At 39.1% G+C, this 20,746-nt stretch overlaps 2 protein-coding genes across 2 annotated transcripts in view; one reads left to right on the top strand and one right to left on the bottom strand.

The window, feature by feature from the left end:
* Positions 1-255, bottom strand: part of SERAC1 (serine active site containing 1) — a 77,293-nt gene extending 77,038 nt beyond the window's left edge. The window contains exon 1 of the mRNA XM_036766658.1: positions 93-255. The gene's annotated coding sequence lies outside the window, so the exon portion shown is untranslated. The remainder of the gene's footprint in view (positions 1-92) is intronic.
* A 36-nt stretch (positions 256-291) lies between these two features.
* Positions 292-9,347, top strand: GTF2H5 (general transcription factor IIH subunit 5). The gene is made up of 3 exons (XM_036766657.1): positions 292-374; positions 1,273-1,367; positions 7,229-9,347. Exons 2-3 carry the CDS (start codon positions 1,333-1,335, stop codon positions 7,407-7,409), a joined length of 216 nt encoding a protein of 71 aa, XP_036622552.1. The 5' UTR covers positions 292-374; positions 1,273-1,332; the 3' UTR covers positions 7,410-9,347.
* The last annotated feature ends 11,399 nt before the right edge of the window (positions 9,348-20,746 follow it).

Genomic DNA, 20,746 nt, shown 5'->3' with positions numbered 1-20,746 from the left:
CCCGCTCCGGGACGCCCCTGAACCCCCCCCTTTCCCCCGGCGGAGCCACAGCTGACGCCCTCCTCGCCCCTCCCCCCTCCCTACCCACCTACCTGGCACCGCTAGCGGGTCGTTCCCGCCCCCAGCCGAACCTGACCTGGTGGGGGTGGGAGGGAGAGAAAAGAGGAGGATAGGGGGAAAGACCCACCCCCGATATGCTCCGGGGGCCCCGGCGCCCTCCGCCACTGGCGCGGGCACGTGACCCCGCCCTCCGCTCCTCCCACGAGCATAGCCCCGCCCCCTCCCGCGTAACCTACTCGACGCAGGCGCCTACGGCGCAGGCGCACTCGGCTCGTAATTCGAGTGAGCTGTAGCTGTGGTCTGGCTGGTCGGAGGTGCGTCGCAGGGGTTAGGGGTGATGGGGTAGAGTTGGTGGTCGGTGCAACTACTGGACCCGAAGGTGAAAGGAATAGGCCGTGAAAAGGCCGCAGGATAGCCAGCTGCAGAGCAAAGGGACGGCCTGGTTCCACCCGTAGGATCTTGGGCCGGGGGGGGGGGGGGGGGGGGGGTTGGGTGCCCAGAACAGGCCCCGGGAGTGTGGAAAAATAACAGTAGCCAGAGCTGATTTTTTATCTAGCTCTTTAAGATTTGCCAAGCCCATTACGTGATAACGCTTTTCATTTGATGTCTCTCACTTAAAGCAGCTTCCTCGTGCTGCGGTGAACCCTCTTCTCCTCTCCCCCTCCCTTTTATTGTGACTTTTTACCCCCTACCCAGGTGTGGATTCGTAAGTAATTGACTGCATCTCTCCGCGGTCTAGCCGGGTCCCAAGCTCAGAACCTAAAACACAGCCGTGTCCTCACCCCTAGATTCGTGTGGGTGTCCAAGTGCCAACAAATAACTGGGTTAGATGTGGCCCTGGATTGTTTAAAAAAAAAAAAGGAGTACCTGACTTTCCTTAATGGTTACATTTTTTTTTCTATTCAAAATGTCCCAGACTTTACTAGAATGAGTTGTATTCCAGATATTTAATGTGTGCAATTTGGTGAACAAAATTATACTTAATGATAGGTTAAATTTTAAGGGAAAGTTAATGGTGACAACTTAGCTATATTTTCTTTGTAAATATGCTTTATCGTCTTTAAATCAGAAGGGTTGAAAAATGACTTGTGGGTTTTAAGTATTAGTACCGTCACTTTCATTATCCTTATGTTTCTTGTGTGTTCTCTAATATCAGGATCTTTTGGTGAAATGTCAAAATTGATTATTGAAATTGATTTTTTTTTATTTTAGTTCACTTCATCCCTTTTGTTGCCATCATTGACGGCATTTGACCCTCCTAACTTGAAGAAAATGGTGAATGTCTTGAAAGGCGTGCTTATAGAATGGTTAGTAGTTTGAGTATTTTTTCACTTATGAGTGTTAATTTTCTCTCTTGCTTTTTTTTTTTTTCGTTCCTACCCAGCCCACTAGACCAGATTCCTCATTTATAAAATTAGATGATCTGACTCAGTGATAATCTAAGGCTACTTCCTGCTCTTTGAGATTGTATCATTCTAAGTCCTACTTCTTCAGTGAAGCTTTCCCTGACTATTCCAGGCCTTTTTGGTCTTCTATTTCCTTTGAACCACCATTGAACTTAGATGTTCTACCCTCTGGTCTAGTACTTAGGATCATACATTTTTAGAGGAAGTAGGACTACCAGTTAACACTTTTACTTTTCCCCTGCTAAACTGTTAACTCTTTGAGGAACTATGCTTTATAGTTCTCTCCACTTAACAGCAACTACCAGGTGCAAGGCACCATGGGGACACTGGCATACAGTAAGTTTCTCTCCTCAAAGAGTTCCCATTATAGATCAAAGTAAAATAGAGTAACCTCATGATTTACTAATGTTAGTTCACATAGAGAAATGAAAGATCTTTTAAAGTACAATGGTATGTCTTTTTTTTTTAACTTGGGCTAATTATACCCCTTTTTAAGAGTGTCTTGCAAGTTTATGTTGATGCTTGGGTAATTGACCTGATTGTATATTCACTACTAGTGATTGTTTCATGGGTTGAGGATGAAAACAGGCTTTGTTTGGGGATTACTTGTTCGGCACTAGATTGTTTCTGGTGGTGTCACCACCCTAGAACACCACCATAGCCATTCAATCTCTTCTCTATAAACGGTAGTAGTAGTTGTTTCAGTTGTCTGACTCTTTGTGACCCCATTTGGGATTTTCTTGGTAAAGATATTGGAGTGGTTTGCCATTTTCTTCTCCTGCTCGTTTTACAGATGAGGAAACTGGACTAAGTGACTTGCTCATGGTCACAAAGTTAGTAAGTGTCTGAGGTAGAATTTGAACTTGGGAAGATGAGTCTTTCAGACTTCAGGCCCAGCACTCTATCCACTGTGCCACCTAGCTAGCAACCTGTAAATGGAAATCATGTTTTAAATGCTAATGAATATGCTAGCCTATCTTCTGGAAGATGTCATAAAAGTTCCAAACAAAAGCTCATCATACCTTAAAATTCATCAAGTGAACTTAACCAAAGTTTTAAGTTCTGAAAGTTCTCTTCTTACAACAACCCTTTAGGGCAAGTATTTTTAGCTACTGCCCCATCTTACAAAAGAGGAAACTGACTTGCCCAAGGTCGCATAGCTAGTAAGTATTAGATATAGGATTTGAACCCACATCTTCTTGATTAGTGGTCTTTCAGTTGTACTTAAATGGAAGCTTTTAAAAAAAAAAGATACAAGTGGTATAGACATAACATATTGATGCAGATATCTTGGTTATGCAAATACTTTGCTCAACTTATGTCTCAGAATCAAAGTACACTATTCAAAGTATTCAAGTAACTTTCTGAAGTGAGAAGTAGAAAATGGTTGCCAGCTAAAGGATCTCATTGCTTTCTTAAAGGGTAAGAGATTAGCAATACATTGAGAAAATTATGAAAGGATCTAATATGTGGCTAGACATAGCACTTTCTAGTTTTAGTTTCTTGGGTGCATTTGGGCTGGATGATCATCTAGGAAAAAAGGCTTACACTTCCTGCATACCCATCCTCACCAGCACCTGCTACCATCTAGTTTCCTTCATTCAGCAAACACTTTAATCCCCACCACACTGCTGAAACTGCTCTCCCCAAAGCCACCAGTAAGTTCCCAGTTGATAAATCCAATAGTTGTTTCTCAGTCCTCATCCTGGACTTTCCTACAGCACTTGACACTGTTCATCACCCCCATCCTTCTTTGATATTATTGTCTCTTTTGACTCCTTTGATACTATTTTGTCTTTCCGATACTCCTTTTGTCTCTTTCCCTGGATATTCTTCCCATCCGGCAAGTGTGAATTTCCCCTAATATTATGCCCTTTCTCCTCTTGTAACCCTGTATTCTATCCCTATTGGTATTTATTTCTGTGGCTTCAGTTACTATCTCAGATGACTTTCATTTGTTTCCAGCTCCAACCCTGCATTTCAGACTGCTCTCTGGATGTATCCACCGGTGTGCTGTGCTCAACTCAGCAGCATGCTTCCACTGAACTCATTTTCATCCCCAAAACCTACCTTTTTTCCTTTCCTAAGTTTCCTTTTTTCTGTTGATCCTCCCCTCAGTCATTTAAGCCTTCAACCTCTGAATCATCTTTGTTTCCGTTCTCTCATCCCCCATTATCCAGTCATTTGCCAAGTCCTATTAATTCTATTTGTACAACATTTCACATCCATCCCTTTTTCTTTTGTACCAACCCTTATTACTTCTCACCTGGAATATTGTAGCTCCTTCTAACTGGTCTCCCTGTCTCCAGTTTCTCCCCTCCAATCCATCCTTCATACTACTGGGAAAGCAATCTTCCTAATGCATAAGTCAGATCTTAATACTCCTCTTCTCAAATATCTTCACCGGTTACATATTACCTATGGAATAAAATATAGATACCTTCACTTGGCATTCCAGGCTCTCCATACCTAGATTTTGGCCTAGCTTTCTAGTCTTTTTTTTCCACACTATACCTCTTCACAAATTTTATATTCTGCCCATATCAGACTCCTTGTTTCTTGTGCTTTGCCTGCTCTTTCCAACTTCTGTTGGATACTCACTTCTAGAACCTGGAATGAACTTTAGCTCCACAGATTAAAATCCTTCTTTTCAAAGCAAAGGTCACGTACCACCTCCAGGCTGCATTTCTTGGTTTCTTCTCCCCTAATGCTAAACAATTCCCTTCACCACAAATTTCTCATACCCTTTTAAATATCATATGTGTTTGTATGTGTGTATATCTTATATATGCTTCTAAATATTTCTATTCTAACATAGTGTAGCTTTGTCTATCTCTTCTCCATGCACACATTTGAGAACAGGGAATGTTATATTTTTTTCCCATCTGTGTATCCTCCAATATTATTGCGGTGCTACACTAGACATGTAATAAATGTTTGTTGAGTTGAATTTGCTCAGATGAGAAAAGGTACAGATAAGAGCCCATATGCCCAGTTAATCCCAAGCACTAATGTGTTTTGGTGAATCTGTTATCATTGATGCTAAACTGAAAAAATATATGTGAAAGCACTTTTTAATAGTTAAAAAAAATACAATGTATATGTAATGCTACTGGAGCTACCAACATGTTACACTAGTTTGCATTTCACTGTTTTTTATATTCTTATTTTGTCAACCCTATGCCAAGTTTTTTAATCATAGATTTAGAACTACACTTTACCAATCCCTTAAGATGCTGACAGTGTTTCATTCTGTGTTGCAAAGTTCACCTGAGGCTTTTTGAATGCCTTTCTAAAAAAATTTTTTGAAAAACATTATTTTGAGAACTGAGAAAAATTATAGGAGTAGAAGAGTGCACCAATGTTAACAACCCCAAAAGAGTAAAACTAAGGCTTTTCAACATCCTTTGGGAGATAGGAATTGATAGGAAGAGACAAATACAGGAACAACTGAGTTCCAAAGCCCTAAGCATTGAATATTCTTCTTTAACTATCCCTAGTTGAGAATCTCATTTGGATTCTTCCTATTTCCTACCATCTCCCCATTGCCCATAACGTGCCCCTTTTTTTTCTTGATATCCCTTTTGTAAAGACAGAGGCAGGAAGAGTTTTTGACTTGGACTTTTCTCTAATTGGGTGAAGGCAAATAAAGGGAACAATACTAGATAAACTTGAAACATGTCCTCACTACTTATTTTCCTCCCTACAAAATCATCCAGCAACTACTTTATTAAACCTGTTTCTTTGACCTCAGTATCTTTTCTACTTTGGGTATTAGAAATACAAGTCTCAATCAATATTCAAGTCCCCTTTTGTTGAGTGTGCTTTGTAAATTATATAGCTTAGCTCACATAGTTTTGTTTTTTATGAATTGTATTTTGTGCTCAGTACCAGCACCTTTTGTTCAGACTTACTTGTTTTCAGCTATGGATTTTCATTCTACGTTCCTCTTGCCGAATCAGTCTCAGAAACTGTGAAAAGTGAAATCTCCTAAGCAGCACAGTGTTTCAAATAAAAACTATGGGTGGTTATATTTTTATAGTTCCCACCAGTTGTGGTCTTGACAGTTTAGGGTTCATACAATTAAAAGTATTGTTTGCTTTAAATGAAATGCTTAGTGAATAGTACCACCTAGTTAAATAGTAGAATAGACTATCTAGTGAGCTTCCCTTGTGCTGAGAGATATTGTAGATAGAATACTTAACAGGGGTTGAACTTTAAGGTTGCCCTTCCAGTGCTCAGTTTCGGTGTGTCTTCCAAATAAAATTGGAGCTACATACAAACATATTAGCCCTAGCAATGCTGGAATAAAGAAAATGGGAGTTCAAATTTACCATTCTGCTACTTACTGTTGTTAACCTGTGTGACCTGGAACCTCTCAGCTTTGTCTCCTCCTTAGTAAATGAAGAGATTAGACTTGATGATATCAAATAACCCTTTTAGCTAAAAATCTATAATCCTAAAAGTATTTGTTTCAGAACGTGCACTTCCAAGTAGATCATCAAAGTCATACAGTACAAGTTGAAAATGAGCTTTGAAGGACTTTTTCTGACTTTGTATCCTCAACATCTAACATAGTGTCTGGCACTTAGGCATCTAAGTGCCTAATAAATGCTTGCTGAATGAATAAATTCTACAAATCTGAGATTTAGACACTGTCTGGGCTGGAATTTTAGCTCTATATTTTAAAAACAAATTGTGGACTTGAGTAAATTGTGTGAAAGGGAGAATGCATTAAATATTTGAGGGTGCTTGGAAAAATTAGTTTTCTTAAAGGTTATGTAGGTACCAGTTTATATTGTTCATCTCTTTCAAAATAAGTTTACTTAAGGCCGTTTTCTAGAGAAAACCTTTATTGACCTAGTTTGCATTACTGTATATACTTGAAAATAGTAGTTGTATTTCTTTAATTAGCATATGAATGAAGTGGATTCAGTAATTTAGTCTGAATTTCCTTCAGATTTTATCCAAGTTAGGGAGACTTTAATTATATTTCCCTTTTGTGACCTTATCTTCCATATAACTTTTAGTATTTTATTTCTAAATCTCGCTATTAGCGAACTGAGAGAGTAGCAATATAAATCTATCAGTAGCTGGCTTAAGAGCAAAAAAAAAAGTTACCTATTTAATACTTGTCATTTTTCTATTGATTTTACATGATTTGGTCTTTGCTCAAAAAATTGTCATTTTCTTGAAACGATAACCAACAGTAAGGAAAGACTGGTTCAATCATTTGGGAAAAGTTTTTGGAATTAAATCTCTAACACTTATAAGCGTTGATAACTCTTTTCCTTCATACTATCTGTGGGAAATTTTTAATCTTCTTTGGTGATTATAGCTTATGATATGCCAAGTTTCTAGACTTCCTTCACAGATTATGAGTGAAGATTAAAAGTTATGAAGCTTTTAAGGTCCAGAATTAATTGTTCCTTAATCAGTTTTTTAAATGTGCCATTTCAGTTATTGACTAGCAATTTTAAAAAATTGTTTTATCAACAAAATTGAAGATTATTATTTTGACCCCAGTAACTTTACAGCTTCTGATCTCTACTACTTGTTAGTAACCTGTGCATTTTTCCTTGCCGTGTTTACCTGTAAAAAGTTATAAAGTTGAGTCTTAACTTACAAATTTGTAACATTTTGAGGGGAGAATAAAAGTAAACATCTTTGCTTGCCCTAAAACTTCCACGTGTTAGAGCTCTTATAATCTATTCTGTATAAAATGGCCATGGTATCTTTCGGTAATGTGTTTGTCTCCACAGTGACCCTGCTATGAAGCAGTTTCTGCTGTACTTGGATGAGTCAAATGCCCTAGGGAAGAAATTCATCATACAAGACATAGATGACACCCATGTCTTCGTACTGGCAGAGCTGGTTAACTTCCTCCAGGAGCGAGTGGGAGAACTAATGGACCAGAACTCTTTTCCTATTACACAGAAATGAACAGACTAGAAAATGAGACTTCACCTATCTCAGAAACTCTGAAATTGTAAACAACAAAGAAAAGAACAAGATTTTTCCACCTAGCATTTTATGAGACTGATTACATAGATAATTAAGCATTTATTTAGCAGTGGTTATTGCACAAATGCATATCCTTAGACTAAATATTCCTGAGTTGTTTGGTTTCTGTTCAGTCCGTAGACAACATGAATAAAAACTTTACTAGAATTCCCTATGATTTGAATTTTGTTTGTGTATTACCATAGAAATTTAAATGTATTTCTGTTTATACAGCTAGCATAGGCTAGCATAATATGCTTTTGAATTATTCATCTGACCTAAATGTTTATTTTTGTTATAAAACATTTCAGGAATTTACTGTGTCTTATCTAAATATGGCAGTGAGGTAGGAGACTTCAGGAATGTTGTCTATAACTTTTTTTTTTTTTTTTTGCACCTACATGAGAGCTATCAACTGAAAAGGATTGGTGGGAGACCATGGAGAAGGGAGATCCACATAGAAGTTTACTTCTCCCTCGCTGCTTAACAAGTTAGTCTTAGGTACAGGCAACCAGATAAGGAAGATCTATGCGGATTTGTGACACCTGCCAGGCAATCATCCTCATGTCTATATGGTTGGTCTAACCACAGGTGGGAACTGGCCTCAAGGCCAGTTTTGTGAAGTTTGCATTCAGTCAAAGGGCTGCACTTGAGGACCTAGAGGGCCACATGTGGCCTTGAAGTCAAAGGTTCCCCACCCCTGGTCTAACCCATTATAGTTAAATAAATTTATGCAAATAAGTTGTTAAAACTTGCCTTATCATTTACCTGTGCAATAGTCTTTACATGACTTAGGAAAAATTAGGTGGAAATAGAGGTTGGAACCAGATTGAAAGAGAAGTACTAAAAGAATAAAAAAAATTATGATACATGACTTTTTTAAAATAACTGCCTGAACTTAGGAGCTTTGAAGCTAAAGGTAACAAATAGAGACCTCCCTGCAGGAGCACAAACATCATGGAAACAGAATAGCTTGATTTGGGCTCTCTCCTTTGTGTAAAGATTAGCTATGTTGAGAACCTAAGATCATGTAGCAGAAATAATGGCCTTGATAAAGCTCATATGAGACTACCTGCATGCTCCAAATAAACCCAGCTCCATGCAGTATCTCTCTCCTAAGCAGAAGCATAATAATAAGCTTTATAAAAGAGAACATGCCAGTTTTATTTCTTTATGGATTCATTATCTATCCCTAAGCATTATGAAGTTAGGAATATCCCTGGTTCCCTAGGAATAAATCACCAAACTTAGTAGTAATTCACATGCTTAGACAAGAGTACACTGCTATGATAGTTTTTAAAAGACTATCTTCCAGAATTTTTGAGTTTCAAAAAATTAAAATTATATTGAGGAAATGGTAACTATGTAGTTTTCTTATACAAGGAAATGCATGTTGTCAACAGATAAAATTTATATTATGAGCAAGGGATTTGTGGTAAGGCAGATACCACCAAGAAGTATATTTTTCTCAGAAATTCATTTGTGGTTTATTTTAACTAATTGTATTGATAAATAGTTTAGGAATCATTGATGGCGAGGGACCAAGGAAATTGCATTAAATTCTTTTCAAAGGGATAGAAATGAGGTTTGTATTTGACTAAGTAAGCCATAATCTAAAATCAAGCCCTTACCAGGTTTCAGTCAGGGAAAAGAATGCTGGCTTTGTATTAGAACTTCAGGAATCCTGAATATGCATCATATCTTATGTAACAATGTGTTCTGAGAAATCTGCTTTAGGTTGCCTGATGAATGTTGATGGCAGCCAAGAAATTAGGAATGTCAATCTATGACATGACGATGATCATATTTTGAATATTAATGTCACCTTTAATGTATTAAATATTAATTATTAAATATCAATTACAACTTTTCTGTGAAGTGGGTAAATATATACTACTTACTTCCTGCTCGACTTTGGGCCAGTCACATCCTCTCATTGAGCCTGGGCTTGGCCTTTGTTTCATCCTTTGTTAAATAAAGCAGTTGAATTTAGATCAGGCTGTGAGGTCACATGTGGCTTTCTAGGTCCTTGGATGCAGCCTTTTGACTGAGTCCAAGTTTTACAGAACAAATCGTATTATTAAGGGGATTTGTTCTCTGAAATTTGGATTCAGTCAAAAGGCTTCACTTGAGGACTCAGAGGGCCACATGTGGCCTTGAGGCCCCAGGTTCCCCACCCCTGAATTAGATCCAACTGTAGGCCCTTTAATCTGGGAATCAGTGTGGTATACTGATAGATTTGTAGTCAGCTCTGATAGTTACTGTCCACATAAATGTGGACAAGTCACTTAGCCTTTTTATGCTTCAGTTCCCCCAGCTGTAAAATAAGAGGGTTGAACTATAGATGGTCTCTGAGAATACTTGACCAGCTCCAAATCTGTAATCATACATGCTGTGTTAAATAGTTAAATATCTCCTCTATATCCTTAAGTGAAATGCAATAAAGATCTAATAAAATCATGATACTTAGGTCGTCCCCAGTACTTCAGAAGCAAGACTTGGTACTGCATTAGTCAGTTATAAATTTGTGAATTGATATAATTTTAATCCCTTCATTTTTGTAGTTCTAAATTTACAATATTAGTCTTGAATGTGATGAGTATTTCATTGAAACTTGAGAATATTTAAATAACATTTTTCACTATTACTAATACTTAAACACCACTTGATGTTTTGCTTTACGACCACAGTGACCTTGTCAGTCAGGTGAAAGAGTATACATATAATTTAGAATAAAGTATGCTATGATTTATAGCCACACATTATCAGAGGAATACTGGTATTAAAAAATGAGTCTTTGTTAAGAACTGTGCTATTTCCCAAATGCAATCAACCTACTCTCCTTTTCAATTTTTGTCTTCATTCACTGTCCATTTACTGTATTTATAATATATTATGTATGTATATATAGGTTGATGGATAGAATCTATGTATTGTCTATCCAGATACTTACCTAGACAAGCATTCTTTATCCAGTTTTTTACTATGTGGATAATTAAGCCAAATTTTCTTGAATTATTGTCAGTCTCAGGAGGCTCTCTAGTGTACCCGGACTTGATGCTCTCAGCACAATCTCATCTTCAGATGGTTGCCTAGAATATCTCTGTCCACAGGAAATCCTTCTTCACCTTGACTCTTCTGGGCTATCTTGATAGTATTGGCAAAACCTTTGCTGATTCTGTTTCCCTGTTTTATTCCTCTTTTGATATTAATAATCAGAGGGTTGTAAAAAATTTCTCATACATCTTTCAAGGAATCTTGTATGATTTTAAAATATATATGAAAGTCACTTTGTTGAAAGAGGATCCTTCCAGGTACCATTTTGCCCTATCCAATCAAATGTTTGATTTTTTTTTAATTATAATAATAAGTACAGTATACCTGTCAGACAATTGTATAAATATATGTGTTTTACTTTAGAGCAGGCATGCACAGCCCTGCAGCCCATTTAGAGTGCCATTTGTGGAAGCCTGAAAGTCCCTCCAATACCCTTATCAAGAATGCCCTTGATGTGTTAGATTATTTTCATAAATTTTCTGTAGGTGAGAGAATAGCTACTAGATTCTAAAAAATAGAAGAATCCAAAATAGGATATATGCAAGATAGTGTTTGTTAGCTATGATATTATAAAACTTTAGGGAAGGAAAATTAACAAAATTATTGAGAAAACTTCAGCAACATAAAAACATTTAAAGACATTCTAATTTAGTCCGTGATCCTTAAAATGGATGCTCCATGAGGAAATAACCAATCAGAGGAAGGAGCTGCAAGGGGGAAAAGATCTTTCAGGGTAAGAAGGCTACAGGGTGAAGGAGTCATCCAAGGTAAGAAAGCTGCTTGAGAATTTAAAATACCTGGAAATGTAAGGAATTTGTACTCAAAGAAAATCACTCCCCAGTTCAGCTGCTGGAATCCCTACTGATTCTCAATCCAGTTTCTTAGTAATTACAAATGATGGGGTGATGGGATCTGGACGCCGGATTTTCTCACAACCCAGTTCCTGGCCTCTCACCTGAGGCATCTGGCCCATTCCAGACCACCTGTACTCAATAGTCCTTTCACTGTGGCTCTCTAACCCAACCCAGATTACTTACCTCCTTTCACTATCTGCACCTGGCCCACCCCAGGCCATTTACCACTCCTTAATCCCATCCAGATCCTCTCACTGTTTGTTTGGTTTGGGGTTTTTTTTGTATAAAAGTATCAATCTCATCCCCATCAAGGCAAAGACTCACTCATAGCCCAGTCTATGGGCATTAGTTCCCTACTTTGAAAGAAGGCTTGAGCGCTCAAATTCTTTCCAGGCGGACTCACCCTGTACCCTTACACTTTGGGGCTCCCAGCACCCCAAACTGCATTACTATCTCTTAGTGGTCTTTTTACATATTGTTTTTAGTACACAATCCAGATAAAATCGACTGATTTTGAGATTCTAAGTGCTTGCTTAGAAAAACAAGAAATTTAAAGTGGAAAAATATTTAAAAGCAAGAAACTGTTGTATCAGTTCACGCTATTGAAATATCACTTGCCAATAAAGGCAGAAATATAAGCAAGGTTAGCAATACTACTGCATTTGATGTGGGCGGGTGTGGGAACATCTATACATCTACTTTCAGATGCTGTCGAACAGAACATACAAATATGTTTTAAAATCACTATATAATATAGAGCTTAAGAAAGGACTGGAATTTTAAAATACTTTGAAAGATCAAGCTGAGCCAACTGACACAGTACATCTACATATCCTAGAGAGAGGATGAAGATTTTTATTTCAAAGTAAAATTACATCTGCTTGTTATTATACTTAAAGTATGTTTGCTTGGCTAGGAAAACTTAGAGTAAAATTATAAAAGAAAAAATTTCTTGGATTAATTGATACATCTAGTCCTAAATGATACATCTGGTCCTTCTAGTGTTACGAGGAAAATGGTGTAAGTATTTTTAGTTTAGAGATAGAGGAAATATGGAGTCTAGAAGAGTGATTTGCCCAAGATCTAGCAGGTAGTAAGTAGCTGAGCCTAAGTCTTTGATTCTAAAACCAGGGCTATCTCTCTGCATCATCTAGCAATATTAAATTTCTTAAAGCTGAGCAACTTGTAACTCCATTTACAAGAAAAATTTAAAATATAGTAAATTTGTAAATTATTTCTAATATGATTTTCATATCAAACATAATGTGAGAGATGGGTAAAAGGTTTCCACAGAAGAGTTACAAGTTCCATAGAATAATTAAGTGTCAGCTTGAACAAAGAAGGAGTAAAGATTTACCAGGATGAGAGTCCTCAACCAATCCAAATCAACCTTGTGGTTTTGGTGGATGCCTCAGACCCAGGATATAGGCAAAACTGGTCTAAACTGGCCAGATAATGATCAGGGTTGAAGAGAAAACTGGGTCAAATGGCTACTACACGTGCTTAATTGGCTAATTGAATATTACCTCACACACCCAAAGGGAGGAGTTTTCCTCCATTTTTGAACATGGGACGTATGTTGAGAAGGGGGGAATATGCCAAGGAGTTGCATGTTGGGGGCATATGAGGAAGATTGTGACCTAGAAGGGAGCAGACCAATCCGTTCTCTGAAGGGAGGTACTGAGCTGATGGTGCATCAATCTATGTCAGTCTGACAGAATAAAGTTGGTCTCACTCCTGTACTCTCCACTCCCTCTTCCTAAAGAAGGGAGGAGTCCACTCCTGGCCAGGAACATTTACCAATTCCTTTGAATTCGTCAATAATAATAAATTGCCCATGATACCTGAATTTCAGTGTCAAACATATTTCTAACAATAATAATTGTATGAGAAAACCAAGATTATAATTTTTTTTCTTTCTTAACTAGTGGCTATGACAAGTGCTCTGCACTTGTAACTTCAATACTTCCATTGGTCAGTGATCTCATCAGTGGATGTCCCATTAACAATGTCATTTACAACCCTTCTAACCTTACCCTATGTTCTCCTTGTTCAATTCCCACCATAAATACTTCATAGAGGATCTGTTGTTGTTCACCCTTTGTTCTGGAAGAGGACCAATGATATCACAAGGGTAAGGTTTTGACTTGTGATGCGGATTGTGTTTAAGTGAGGCAGAGCTGCCCCAAGGCATCAGATGCCCTCTCCTCCAGAGTTATCGAAGTTCCAGAGGCAAGACAAAGGTCTCTAGACAACTGACAAAGGCCCAGAATGCAGTGGATGATCTTGGTCTTTCTAATTAAGGTCTTTCCCAGATCTCAGTTTATCTGAGGCTATGCCAATCAAATGACTAAAGATGGCCCAATTTACTATCACAAAGATATCAATCTGGTAGGGAAGAGCTTCTGACCCAACAGAAAACAATTGCTATTTACCCTCATTCTAGGCCATCCATGAGCCCATGAGGCTTAGGCTGACACTATTACTGGCCATTCAATTAAGATGTAATCATGTAGCTTGATTTAAAAACACAGTGGGTTTTTTTAAAGCCTATTTTTTCAGTTACTTTACAAGAAATAAAAAAAAAACTGCACAGAACAAAAAGTAAATTGCCCCAGCTTTTTGAAAAAAAAATAAAAAGGAGAAATGATAATAATAATAATAATAGCAGCATTTCCCAACTTCCATTCAAATTAGCAGGTTGAGTTCCCACAGGGTAGCTACTGCTACTCTCAGATAACATGGCAAAGGCAGTTAATACAAAATGCTCTCCTAAAAACCTGGTTCACTCCTTTCCACACATACACACTGATGGGGTGAGGGACCCGGACACCTGAAAGGAAAAGACCATGTCTTTGAAAGCAACCCAGTCCCTGAATTTGCCCAGCCCAGTCCACCTACATCACCTAATTAACCTATTTGATATTCCTTGCACTGTTGTACCTGGCCTACTCCATACTACTTACCACTCCTTAATCTCACCCAGATCCTTTTCCTGTTCCTTTTGTATACAAGCATTAGCCTCATTATTAGTTTGCAGGTTCTAGAAACCCTGCCTGCTTCTATTGTCATTACAATAAATACTGCCACTTGACTGGAAGAGGTTTTAGCGTGTGCATTCATTCCAGGCTACTATGCCTAATGCTCTGACATTTCACAGTTCCCAGCAACCCCAAACCTGACATTTTGGAGTTCCCAGCAACCCCAAACTGTGTCATTTTCGTGGCCCTTACAAGAATTGTCTGACACTCCCCTTCTCCTGCCAAACGCACACATCAAGCCCTCCTCCAATCAAGACCAGAAGGCATCTAAGCCTGCTGTCTTTCCAGCCCCTTCTCACTCTGTAGTTAGGGTCACTCTCCAAACACCTAGGGAGGCTTGGAGGTGCTTTTGAGTCTGTCTCAGGCTCCAGTTGGGTCAGACGGTTTGGTTCGAGGCCATCTCAGCCCCAAGCAGACCTTTTGCTACATAGGGAATGCCTTTTTTGGAAGTGTATGCCCAATTCTCATAATTCTATAGGATGCTAAGGAATTGAGAAACTGCAGGTGTTTTTGGTTTCCTGAGGCTTACAGGCAAAGAAATGGGCAAACTTCCCTCTACACCCTAGGATTTGCCTTTTCTTTGGTTTCATGGTGGGACTCCGAGTCCCCAAGTCCAAACTTGCCAGCTCTCTTTTCTCTTCCTGCCTCACAGCCAGATCCTTTGCCTAGCAGCCAGACTCAAAAGGACTTCCTCAGGATTTGCCCCTAGGTTATCTTTTACAGAACTGGAAAATGCTTGGTTTCCAACACCTTGAAAAAGAATGCCTTGTGCATGGCCTCAGTATGATCTAGAGGACCAAGAAAAATTGTCAGATTTGTGCAGGTATTTCTGACAAGCCTCTCTGAACTTTTGGATTTTCCCTGTCATTATCTGTATCACCCCATCACACACTGCATCCATGGGAGGAGTAAGCACTGAGACCATAATAATAGTGAAATGTGTGTGACTAAAGCTTGACTGGCATCACCTGCTTTGGAAGTCCTTCTTTCTGTGTAGAGACCTCATGCAGAACCCTTCTTGTTGTTCTCTTTGGTTCTCAAAGAGGACCAATGACATCACAAGGGTGATCTTGCACACGGATTGGATTTCAGTGAGACAGAGCTTTGCAAAGTTGTCAGCCTCCCTCTCTCCCTCAGTCACCAAAATCCCTGAGAAAGGGTAACAGTGGAATGGATAAGACTTGTCTTATCATCCTGGAGATTATAGTCCAGCAAAGAGGTAAGATATAAACAGAGATAGGCATAATATGTAGTATTTCAGTGGAGAAGTATAAAACTTGAGCTACATGAATTCCAAGGATGATTCCTATTTTTGGATTGGGGGGATGAACAGTACAAACAAAGCAATGGAATCAAGAAAATACAGAGCCTGTGCTCCAATGATAGAAAGTAGTGGAAAGGAATTTTAAGAAATAAAGCTGAAAAGCTGGTGAGGTGGTAGTAGGTTGTGAAGGGGCATGCTCTTATGTTGTTGTTCAGTTGTTTCGGTTGTGTCTGACTCTTCATGACCCCGTGTGGGGTTTTCTTGCAAAGATACAGGAGTGGTTTTGCCATTTCCTTCAGCTCATTTTACAGGTGAAAGAACGGAGGCAAACAGGGTTAAGTGGCTTGTCCAGGGTCACACAACTAGTAAGCATCTGAGGCCAGATTTGAACTCTGTAGGAGATCTACTCAATGTTCTGGAAGCCTTTGAGTGGGAGATAATTCTTGTGAAGACTTCACAGAGAGAGAAAATATAAGAATTACTTTTTTTTAATTCTTGAATAATCAGGGGCAGTGAGAGGATGGAATAGATCTTGGGATTTAACCTTATAGGAATGTGATTACTTAACTCTCAGGAATTCAAGGCCTGGAGCAATAAGGTCCTCTCTCTTTCTCTCTCTCTTTCTCTCTCTCTCTCTCTCTCTCTCTCTCTCTCTCTTTCTCTCTCTCTCTCTTTCTCCCCCCCCCTCCACCAGCTGCTAGCACAGAGTTGTTACCAAATAAGGACAAAAAGGACCACATACAGGTAGTTCGTTCCCTGCTCCAGAAAGCCCCCTCCCTCTTTGCTCATTCTTCCTCTTTACCTTAGCCATATTATTGCCACATCAGCAGCTAGTTACTAAATAAGGAGATATGTTTCAGACTGGCCATACTCAGATTCCTGGTTCTTTGTCTAGCTTTTCGCACCTAGATTGTAAGCCCACCTCCTAGCCAATGGAGAGGAGGAATAGTGGTGGGTGGGAGTTCTTTTTCGATAGGATATATGTTGGTGCTTTGCCTTTGTGATCCACCTCATTCCACTAGTCCATCCTAGTGGAGGTGACACCAGAATCTCAAGAGATTTGTCAAATAAAGATTAATTCCTTTTCTGTCCCTACCTGAGAAGCCTCTGTGAATTATTGGGGTCCTCGGGTGGTCTTACCACTCCATACACCTTCCTCTAGGTATTTTTCATATTCCACCTGTACTGTCCATCTGTCATCTTTTTCTCACACTTTACAACTGGGCTACTTTTTCCTATTACTTTTCCTGGATAATGATTTTAGAATATACCCATAAAAGGCACTTAAAGCCTTTGTGTATATTTGTTTTCCCAAAAATTTCCTTTTGATCGTAAAGGCACAAAAATCCCAGAAATTTTACACTTCTAAGCTAAAATCCACTACTCTTTACATTAGAGGGGTAGACAAAGCATGTAAGGTAGTTTAAAAAAAATCAGCTTTTCAGTAGCCTATTCCACTAGCACAGCTGTTTGCATTAACTGCCAAGAGAAGTGCTGAGCATGCCCAGCAAGAAGCCTGATTTGGGTAAAACTTGCTAATTAGAAGATAACTGATTTCCCCCAGTAGTAGCTGATGCTATTTATCGATGGTAGTTATCTCATTTTAGATCCTTCAAGTAGTCTGAGGACTGTCTTGGTGTTGTTTTTTTTTCTTTTTTAAAAGTAGAGATTTCACTGTAATTTATTTAAGAAATTCATTTTGATTATAAGCATTTCTTCCTGTGGACTCAGTATCTCATTACAGGAACAGATTAGAGCAATTGAAAAGAATCGTACCACTGTATTGTGGTATCATATTTGTCATTTTTCTATAAATCTCATGCCTTCTCTATTACACAAGAAGGAATGGAAAACAGACCCTCAGAAATGTAAGACCTTAGAGATAATTAGTCTAGCCATCTCATTTAGCAAATAATGGAAAAGACCCAGAGAAGTTAGGTGATTTGCCTTATATTCACATTAATCCAACCAGCATTTATTGCTTTCCTTTTATGAGCCAGGCACCTTGATAATAAATAAGTGGTAAGGACAGAGCACCTGAAGATAAGGGTGTGATGCCTTATGTGGAGAGGGAAGGAAGGAAGGATTGGCCAACTGGAAGTTTGGTTCCTAGTGGGCAGCTCCTTCTCTACTCACAGAGGTTGCTGTTTGTCCTTCATTCTTGAAGAGGACCATGACATCAGGCAGGTGAAGGCATGACATGCAAGTGAATTGCCTTTAAGTGAGGGAGGACTGTGCAAAGTCACCAGCCTCCTTTCTCCTCCGGAGCCATCTGGGTCCAGTGGCCAGATGTGAATCAGGACAATTGGAGATAGCCCAGAATGCAGTGGGGGACCTTGGCCTTTTTGGATTTTAACAGGTCTCAGTTTGACTGAGGCAATGCTCATTCAGTGATTACGGCTTAATAAGAAACGAAGCAAAGAATGTGCTCTTTACCTAGTCAAAAAATTTAAAAATTTTAAAAAATCAATCTGGGAAGGGAAGACCCTCAGGATTTCTGGCCAAAATAGAAACAATTGCTATTTACATTCATTCTGAACCAATCCTTCTTAGAGACCAGCCTTAACCCCAAGTCAATCTGGCTCTCAATGATTGGCCAACAATAAGCTGATTTTGCTAAGAATTAATCAAGCCAGATTTAATATTCCCTTTGAGGTTCCTTCTCCTTGTAAACTTCATCCACCACCTACATCCCAGAGAAACTTTCCTAAAAGTAATTATCTCCACCTTGGTAAGCCCACCCATCATCACCCACTTTTCAAAGAAACTTTATTAATCTAAAAGGTCAAATTTCATCAGTTTAAATCATTGTAGCAACTCCTAATACCTGATAACAGTTTGTCTTTTTATTCCTCTTGGTTGTGATTAAAGGGGTTTCAGAAGGGGCAGTCCAAATGATGTTGTGTTTGTCCTTCATTCTCGAAGAGGACCATGACATCAGGGAAATGATGACATGACTTGCAGTTGACTTTGATTTGAGTGAGGGAAGGCTATGCAAGGTCACCAGCCTCACTTTCTCCTCCAGGGCCATGTGGGTCCAATAGCCTGATATTCACCAGGATGACTGGAGATGGCCCAAATGATGTAATCTCAATTCTGAGTATGTCGTAGGTAGCCAATCAGAAGACACACCTAGGTTCAGATTTTGCTCTGTTGGTTAGATAATTGTTATAAAAAACCCTGTCAGCCTTAACTCAGGGTCTTTAGTCATCAAGAGAGGACACTGATCCAATTTATTGGTTACTCCTAGCCTAAGTAATAAATTGATTTGCCTGACAACTTTGTATCTCAGAATTTCTATCACAACAAGAGGCATGCCTTAAACCCAGGTCTTTCTAATTTGGAGGCCAGCTTTCTAGCCACTATGCTGTGCTGCCTCAAAATATAAATATAAATTATAATTCATCCTAACTCAATTTCAGTTTTATATAGCTAGTGCTAACACAGTCAACTCAACTCCCAAAGTTAAAAAAAAAATCCTGCTGTACATTCAGGAGATCTTGTTCAAGAGAACAGAAAGTAAGCTAGTCTGGCTGGAACACAGAGTGCATGAACAGGAGTAATACTTAATCGGCTTAGAAAGATAAGTTGGGGCTAGATTGTGAAGGACTTTAAATTTCAAACAAAGGAGTTTGAATTTCATCCTAGAAGCAATAGGAATTCACTGAAACTTCTTGATTAGGGCAGTGACAAGGTCAGGAATATCATCGTGGCAGCTCTTGTATTGGAGAGGAGAAAGGCTGGATGTAGGGAGACTGATTAGGAGACTATATTTCTAGGGAAAACATGAACAAGGCCTTAAGTAGGGTGGTTGCAATGTGGTTAGAGAGAAGAGTCCTGATAAGAAAGATGTGGAGACAATTGACAAACTCTAGCAACTTATTCAAGATGGGGGGGGGGGAGATAAGTGAAAGTAAAAAGGTGAAGTTGATTCCTATATTATGAACCTGATTGATTGAAAGAATAATGGTCTTCGACACAATAGGAAAATTAGTAGGAGGAGTGAGTTTAGGTAGAAAGAAGAGTTCAGTTTTGACCTTGATGCCTACAGGATATCCAGATAGAGATGACCAGCCAGCATTTGGAGATGTATAAATGGAATTGAGAGAAAGATAATAAAGGCTGAAAATGTAGATTAGGGAGTCTTCTGAATAGAGCTGATAGTTGAACTAATGGTTATTGATCACTGGGAGAATTTGTGGAGAAAAGAACTAGGAGAAGGGGAGGGTACACCCAACCAAAGAGAACTGGATGTGGATGATTATCCTGCATAAGAAAGTGAGTAAGACTAGTCAGATGAAAAGAGAGAGTATTAACAAACCCCTAGAGATCCAGAGAAGGAAAGAGCAGTGTGAAACTGTGTCAAATGCTGAGAAGATTAAGAAGTATGGGGTTAGCAATAAAGGAATCACTGGTAACCCAGAAGAGAGGAGTTTCAATAGAGTGGCTGGAACCTAAATAAATCTCAAGGGGTTGAGCAAAGATGGTACAGAAGCAGGAAGTAATATGGCATGCACTGCCACCATCCCCGCCCCCCATTCCCAAACAAAACAAAACAAAAAACCCTTTTCCAAAAAGATCTTGAAAGCACCACCAGACAGAATCCTGATGGGAATATCCAAGATTAACAGTGAATCATTTTTTTCCTGGACCACGCAGAGCATTTTCTCACATTAGGAGAAGCTCTTCATCAGAACAAGCAGGACACTGCTAAGCCCAAAGGAGGCACCTTGATGAGGACAGGCACAAATTGGCAGCTTTGTTTCCTGCTATCCAGTCCTGGGTGACAGAACCAAGGCAGATTGAGGAGGGCACCCATGCTCAGGCATGATGTTCACAGGCAGGGAGGTGCTTATGTAATGAGAAAGGAGAGAGTTCAGAAGCAAACAGCAGCGGTGTGTCTCTGAAGCCTGCCTAGGAATAACCAGGGAAAGAACTCCAGACCAAAGGAATCTGTCTGAACCAGCAGAGCCTCCCAGCTGGCTGACATTGGCTGAGTCCAGCAGCAGTCTACTGTGGCTAAGACAGATCAGGAATGTGCAGAACTTGTATGAGAGGGTT

The sequence above is a fragment of the Trichosurus vulpecula genome, chromosome 7 (assembly GCF_011100635.1).
Source record: "Trichosurus vulpecula isolate mTriVul1 chromosome 7, mTriVul1.pri, whole genome shotgun sequence".
Lineage (NCBI taxonomy): Eukaryota > Metazoa > Chordata > Mammalia > Diprotodontia > Phalangeridae > Trichosurus > Trichosurus vulpecula.
This window is presented reverse-complemented; position numbering and strand designations above follow the sequence as displayed.